The sequence below is a fragment of the Alligator sinensis genome, unplaced genomic scaffold (genome assembly GCF_000455745.1).
Source record: "Alligator sinensis unplaced genomic scaffold, ASM45574v1 scaffold1081_1, whole genome shotgun sequence".
In the NCBI taxonomy this organism is placed as follows: domain Eukaryota; kingdom Metazoa; phylum Chordata; order Crocodylia; family Alligatoridae; genus Alligator; species Alligator sinensis.
The window spans coordinates 400,749-408,507 of NW_005842921.1; the positions used below are offsets into that span (position 1 = coordinate 400,749).

Genomic DNA, 7,759 nt, shown 5'->3' on the forward strand with positions numbered 1-7,759 from the left:
GCCCAAGCCGAAGAGGACTCCACATCCATCTCGTGGGGACTCTGGATACATGGCAGGGTAACAGAGACCCTGTGTGAGATTCAGAGGAGCTTGGCGACCTGATCCATCGCCCACCTCTTCCCATCTTCGAGCGCGACTTTTATAAGACGGACCTACGATTCTGATTTTGGTGGCTCGTTCACCCAGAGCATCCAGAGCTCTGTTCCATGAAGCCTAGCAACCTCCACGAGACCATCTGTGTCTGTAACCGCAACTCAAGCAAGTTTTCCAGCCTGCACCACTGCCATCTCGGTGTAAGTAAACAATCTTTAAAACTACCGCTAAGCGTTTGTGCCTAATTCCAGCTCGTCGGCCTCCCTCTCCGACCCAGCATGCCCGGGCTGCTGGCCACAGCCCGCGTGCAGCACGGAAAAGGGCTCGGGTTGCTCTCGGCCCGCACAGTCTGGTGTGAAATCACCACTTATTTTATGACATGAGCCTAGAAGGAAGGAACATAAGGGGGAACTTAACAAAGAATCCTGAAAAAGATTAGATTGGCTAAGGTCAAAAATACCCACTGGTGTTCAGATAACATGGTTAAGACAAGAAACATCCCATTTATTTTACCATGATTCTGCACAAGAACACATGGATCTGAATAAGCTGTGACTGAACTTTCGAATCCTCCCCTCCCCTCCCTTCCAACCCAATCCTCGTGGGAAAAAACCCATAGCAACAAGCAGGCAATTCCATGCTGCCAAAGAGCAGTACTCACCTGTTTGTGCGTGTGGTTGTTCACCACGTTGATCCTCATTCCCGTAGGATGAGAATGTCCTGGAGCTGCAGCCTTCTGCTGCAAAACCAGAAAGAAGAACCAGTCAAAGCATTAACATCAACACACAGTTTCGATGCATCTTCAAAAAGGATAGCTACCAGTTCATTCCCTTCGAATAATTAACTTAGACTCACACTCCCACTGTTGCCAACACAGCAGCATGGGATGGTGGGACACTGTTTGAAGGCACAAAAATAATGTAGTTTTTTTTCTGTAGTACATGTTCTGCGTGAGAGACCATCCCATCAACATAAAGGAATTAAAAGCTAAGGTCTAGGCAGAGGATTTATAGCACAAATTATGCAAGCTTTGGTTCAAGATTAGTAGGAAATGAATTAAAAACCTCGGACGCTATTACAATCGGATTGGTGCATAAATAAATACAAATTAGTTAATGTGGTTAAGCAATGGGGATCACATGTCACTATCCTTTGGCGCTGTAGGGAACAAATGGTATATAACCACATTTATGGTACTCCCTAGAAACTGCATTCTAGGATGCAAGCTCAACTAACTCAAATCTGTAGCAAGAGTGAAGTACCAAGTTCTCTTTCACAGTAAAGCTGGGATACATTTTACTTGAATGAAATGCGGCACAAGACAGCACTGCTGGCCATTTCAGCAGTTTTACCTGTTGCCTTGTGCAACTGGGAAAAATCCAGGGTGTACAGCTTTGCTGAAGGGTTCTTTTCTGGACTATTATATCTCTGAGCAGTTCAACAGCCCTGAGAACAATTTGGAATTTGTCCAAGATAGTGAGCCTAATCCTCTGGCTCCTGCTACAGTAGCATGGGATCCTTCAGTCACCATGAACAGTCAAAGCATGGCTTCTGCATTTAATTTAGAAGAGCTCCCTGCGGTACAGCACCCTTCTGTTCTGATTTGCCAGTGATTCCAATCTGCAGGCCTGCAAATGATGGATAACTACATTATCCATCACAAATTTTTGTGCCTTCAACCAGTGTCCCACCATCCCATGCCACTATGTTGGCAACAGTGGGCGGTGTGAGTCTAAGTTAATTATTCAGTTACTTAATGATTCCAATTCAGAGAGAAAAATCTGCCCTAATATATTACCAGCAGCACCTCAAGATTTTGCTGAAGGTCTCAGTCAAGTAATGATGATAACATACAGATCTCGTCTTCATAGCATGAGATCTGACCAAATCAAAGCAATGCAGCCATGTGCCTGAAAAGAACCAGAATAGTTCAGCTCATTTCCTCTTGTTCTGGTTGTGAGAAAGGGCATTGGCAGAGAGCTGGAAACTGGCAAAAACCCATCAAGAATCTTAGTTCATATGTAGGAGTTCACCTGTGGTTTTTGTCACTGTGTGACCTTGCACTCACTTGTTTACACAGAGAGAGTACTAAGGCAGCACAGTTGGGGCAAGTCATTACTGACATGACTGATATTTTTAAAGTGCACTGCTGCTGGACTCGTTTTTCAGAAAATACTTAAATCTTTCAAACACATGGCTGACAGCCCCATATGCACCAACTTTGCTCCAATCATTTACTGACACTTGCAAGCATCCTTAACTGACTAATCTGAAAACTACTGAATGGGCAGTTTTTATGTTTTGTGAGTGAGCTGCTATCTTGTAATTCTCTTGCACTACCCAGGCTATCTGGGGGAGGGAAATCTGAAGCGGTAATGTGCAAGTTGTCTAACTTTTGGGAGAAAGGTGCACATTTTGATGCTTTGAAGAAAAAGCTAAGCAAAGACCAAGGTCAGCGGGACCCAAACAGAGTAAATCCCCATCTAAATTCAAGGGAATAGAGATTTTTCTTAGCAAAGGCTGGAAGCAAATGAAGGGAGTTGTTGGCCTGCAGATTTAACAAGAGGTGTTGATAGCTATATTATTTGCCTTGAGATGCACAATGATTTAGCAGATAACCAGGATCAGGATTAGAGTATCATAATTTGCAAGTGGCATGGTCTGCTGCTCACTCCTCTCCTCTTGATCATCCAGCATTCTCTTTTTCCTCAGAGAGGTTTGTTTCTGTTCACTGTCATTTTGTGCATTATAGACTTCAACAGACAAGCCTGCAGCTGATACATGGCTTTGGGGCCCAGAAGAATCAGTTAGGACTCAAGCTGCCAGACAAATGGGAAAATATGCATGACAAGTGAAGTCAGAAATCAATGGGCAGAGGAACACTGGCTGGGCGGGCAGTCAGCAGTTCTACTGAAACTGGGACAGAACTTGAATTCCAGCATTAAAGTGTTGAATAACTAGGCCACTCCCTAATGCTTAGGACCTTCATGGTAAAACAGTACCCTTGTACTGGACAAAGAACAAGACTGGAGTTTAGGAGAGGAAGCTACGTTCTGCTGAAGGCCAAAAAGAATGCAATAAGATGCATATAAATACAGTCTCTAACCTAAAAATGTTATGGTTGTGGGCTGTACTTCCTAATTAACAGAATTTCCAGCCATGATGTGCAAGCATGTTAGAAGGGTTCTGCAAAGATGATCAGCAGTGTAAGGCTTAGTAACAATATTTACATTTTCCTTGGATTTTAACTGGAAGAGCTAAGCATGTTCAAACCTCACAGAGTATCAACTATAGTCTGCACAGACTCAGAAAGATAATCTGACTTTGACACACGGAGAGAGTTACTGGCAGTTAGAAGGGAAAGAATGCATTTTTCTTAGGTAAAATCTTGTTTTTACAATTCCCCCCGCCAACACAGCACAAGGGGTACCAAAAATTCTCAGAGCTCCTAAAACCAAGCATGAAGATGTAAGTGCATCACTTTTTTCACATACAAAACAACTAGAACTCTTGGTTCCAAAGACCTTTTTCACTTCATTCAATTAAAAAAAAAATTTTTTTTTAAACTTTTCTCACTTAATTCAATTGTATCACTTTGTTTCACATAGGGCTGGCTTGTAACCATGTGGACTTCTTTAAGTATAAATGTTTCAATTAGCCTGTAATGGGATAGCTGGTTGTGGGGTGGGAGCACGGAGGGGATGTGTGGTATGAGGGGGGTGACTTACTTGAATAGTTTTGGTGATTTTCATGGCTGGGCTCACTGTACCCATGGCTGGGCTCATAATGGCAGGAGCACTCCTTTTTAAGCTGATCTTCTCTCTGGCATCAACCACTTTGGTCACCTTCTCAGCAGCCACACTCTGCTGCTTGCGGGAATTCAGCATTTCACGGGCATCCTGCACTTTCCCTTTGATTTTGAATCTAGCATCTTTTTGAACCAGTTTCTCTCGGGCGTCTTTAACTCCTAGTTTGTGTCGGGCATCAGTGAGACCAATCTTTTGCCGAGCATCAAAAGTCCGCTGGAAACCGATGGTTGCTGAAGGTCTACTTAGAAGACTTTGCTGGATCCCAATTCGCGATCTGACACCTCCAAATACTGGCCTGGTATTGAGCCTGGAAAAGAAGTTTCAGACCCAATATAAGCAGGTTATAGAATTAATAGAAACTTTTCAACAGTTTTACAAAAAACTAAAAATCAAAACCTGAGACAGTCCCATCTAGAATCCCATGCATTTATATGCATAAACAGAACCGAAGCCAGAAACTGATTCTCGGTTTCACTGAGGTGTTTTACTAGCTAAGTCATTCCGATGAAATGCAAGAGGTTAAGGGACATTTGGCAGCTACATCACTAGTAATTGTGACTGCCTCTGCTTTAAGCTACTGGCAAAAAATATTTAAATTCACTGGGTTGAATTTTTAAGCACAAACTCATAGATTAAGTTACTCAATACAGCAGAATAAAAGTTCACAGAGGAAGAAGCACAAGCAAATATAAGGTATTAATGACAAGCAAGGTGAAGGCTAACGTAAGTAGGAACCTGATTTCACTATCCTTAACTTCCCCAAACAGAAACTGAACTGCCTGAATCTTTGCATGTGTCCATCCCCACATAGGTTTTTTGGAGCATGGGTACAGATTCAGGGGCAGGTGATAAAACTGAGAAAATTAGTTTTAAAATTATGGTACTGAAATTTTTTTCCCCCCACTACTGGCTTTTTGATTCATTACTTCCCCATAATGGGTTAAGCTTGATGTGTTTTTGACTGCCTTTCTGAAGGGGACTTCTTAGTATTATAGAGATGTTTTATAGGCAAATCCAAGGCTGAAAGAAACCTTGTAGGATATGTTGCATTATTTCAGAAATGACTACCATCACAAGAACATACAATGAGGTAAGCCAGGCTCTGTATGTTAACTTTACTGTGGCATTTTCTGACTTGATCATAACTCTGTGTGACTTTAACTATTCTACTTAACTTTAGGCAAAAATATTTTTAAAAATCCAAAGCAGCTTTGCATTTCAGAACCAGGCTCTGCTTGCATTCAATGGTGGAACACCAAATCTCACAAACTGTGTAGGAAATGTGCAAGAAGGAAGTCCCTCCCCTCAGTATTTTAGGAACAGAGCACTGGGGGAAAGATGAAGCATATTTAGATACCAAGAGGAAGAACATGGACCAAAAAAAGATGGTCAGCTTCCAGTACCAAGGCTGTCCCCTCTTGCCCACCTAAAACATTATTAGCAAAGGCTGGTTGTGTCAAGTTCCATTTTACCTTCTGGATAGATGTCTGAATATTTTGGGGTTTTACTGGGAGGGGGATTCTCCCCTTCCCCCAATCTTTCCATTACTTTGAAATACTTAAATGAAAACATGCAAAGTTTTTTTGGCTAGCAACTAGAGATCTGATTCTATATCAAGCTGAGTGGCTCATCTCATATTTTGACCTTCAGCACATCGAATTCACCAAGTGGCTTTCTCTCAAATCTAATCAAGGAACATTTGAAACTTTCTGATCAACACCACAAATCAGTGATTGTAGTTAGCAATCAAACATCAGTATATAATTTATCTGACTCAACATGCTGAAGGTTGAAGTGGTAGAAAACTGATGAATGGGCTAATGTAATGAAAATGCTTCTTAAAAAAAATGTCTGCTATGGTTTACTATCAGTCTTACTCACCAAGTCACACTGCCAGAGTAACAGTTAAGAGACAGCAATATCATAAAGATCTGATGTCAGTAATATTCAGAAAATATGTGAAAGGAAGTTAGAGAGGTGTATGACATGATAATAGGCCTTTGACTACTAGGTGCACTGGTGGCCTGTGAAGTTTTTCAAAACATGCTTTCTTGGGAGCTGTGCTGTGAACAATGGAAAAAAAGAAGCGTTTTATCCACCAAAACTCCCCATCATTTTAGACAAGGATACTTTAACAATCCCTAAATGGGTTCAAAAGGAATAGATTGCTTTTTGATTGGAGTCAAATAAACAAAAATAAAAACAGAAGTCATCTGATACCCTGTTTTAGCATTTGAGCAGGACGACTGAGATTGTTCCCTAATCAGAGCTGCTAAAAATCAGGCACGAATCTCTGCACTAGGGATTAAGTTAAACCCATGTTTTTAAGAGAGTCATAGTTAAAGAAAAGTGATTTGGGAAAGAACACTTTTCTGTAGAGAATCACTTTCAGAGTAGCATAATGGGGTCCTAAGAAGGGAGACCCTTAACAGCATTACTCCATCCAAATCAGTTCCTATTATTACAAATCCTCTTCAATACCTAAAAAGCAAAACAATAATGTCATCATCATCATGCTTATAAGTGCGCAAGCACACTTTATGCTTAGGCTTTCAATTTTTTATTACCATTTTGTGTGACTATATTTAATAGCATTTATACTGCAATACAAATATACTGTTTGCCCAACACTGAGTAAGGCATGCTAGCTGGTTCAAAAAGCTTGCACTCTAAATCATGCACAATAAATAAAAGAAAGACAAGAGAAAGGCAACACTCTAGTACAGGTTGCTGTCAAGAGATTATTGTTGAGTAGAAGAAGGTTGGAAAGTTTCCTGGAAGAAATGGATGTTAAGAAGGGATTTGAAAGGGGAGCCACGAGGTGCCAAGCATATTAAGCAGCGTGAGACTGTTCCAAGCATAGCACAAATGAAGGCAAGGCCGAGTCCTCATCTAGGATTTAAAGGTAAACGAGAACCTATTTGCTACTACCTCTTAGGTATCGCCTTCTAAAAGACAAGAATGTCTGACGAAGAAAGTCTTGTATTTGAAAGCATGTCTAACATTATCCCAAGTATATAGTTGGTCCAATAAAAGAGAGCGCCCAAAGAAATCCTTACCCTAGACATAGCACTGTAGATGTTCATGTGGGCTAAACTAGAATAATTCAAACCTATGCTTGCCCTCAGACCAGAATCACAGGGACTGTGTACCAGACACACAGAGAAGGAGAGAAGAGACTCACAGGCATCCCTGAGGAGGGTTACCCGATGCAGAAAAAGGAAGGTGAAGGGCTACAAAAAAAGGAGGCAGCGGAGCAGCAGAATCAAGAGACTCTACAGGCCTTGTCTTCAAAGCCCTTTGCTGAGCTAAGACCTGTTCTAGGGCCCTGCCCACAGCGACACCTCAAGGGGTGTGTAGGAGGGCTACCACATGGGCGGTTAAGGAGATGGTAGGCTTTTGGAGCTACATTCTCAGGTCCTCCTGAACAGCTGCCAGCATGGAGGAAGGCTGCCCCAGAAGCCCAACCTGTCCTCTCACAGCCAGGACCTTTCACTCCCTGCCACCTCACGAAGCCTTCCAGAGCCCACAGCTCCCAGCTGCACCGAGGGCATGGGCGGCATCGGCAACTGGAGGCCCACGGGGGAGACCAGCCACGGCCACTCAATAGATAGGGAGCAGCTCCCACAGCCTTGCCACCAGCCCATGTGGGCAGAGGAGGTAGGGGCTGGTTCAGCTCTAAGCCAGGACAAAGCCATGGCTGGGGGGTGAGAACAGAAGGATCAATGGCTGGAGGGAAGAGCTCAGGGGCTGCAGGGCTGGGGGGAAGCCAGGGCAGGGCAGGGCAGGGCACCCCCCTTGAAGCTGGGCTGGACGCCCCCCCTCCCCCCAGCACAGCGCGGGGTTGCAGGGGGAGC

At 43.1% G+C, this 7,759-nt stretch overlaps 1 protein-coding gene across 2 annotated transcripts in view; it reads right to left on the reverse strand.

The window, feature by feature from the left end:
• Positions 1-7,759, reverse strand: part of POLDIP3 (DNA polymerase delta interacting protein 3) — a 24,773-nt gene that overhangs the window by 16,632 nt on the left and 382 nt on the right. Inside the window, exons 2-3 of one of the 2 annotated variants that reach the window (XM_006036167.3) lie at positions 3,822-4,209; positions 755-829 (exon numbers count right to left, since the gene is read on the reverse strand). In XM_006036167.3, the coding sequence (XP_006036229.1) occupies positions 755-829; positions 3,822-4,209 (463 nt within the window). Of the gene's footprint in view, positions 1-754; positions 833-3,821; positions 4,210-7,759 lie in introns of both variants that reach the window. The other variant, XM_006036166.3, reaches the window with a different exon arrangement.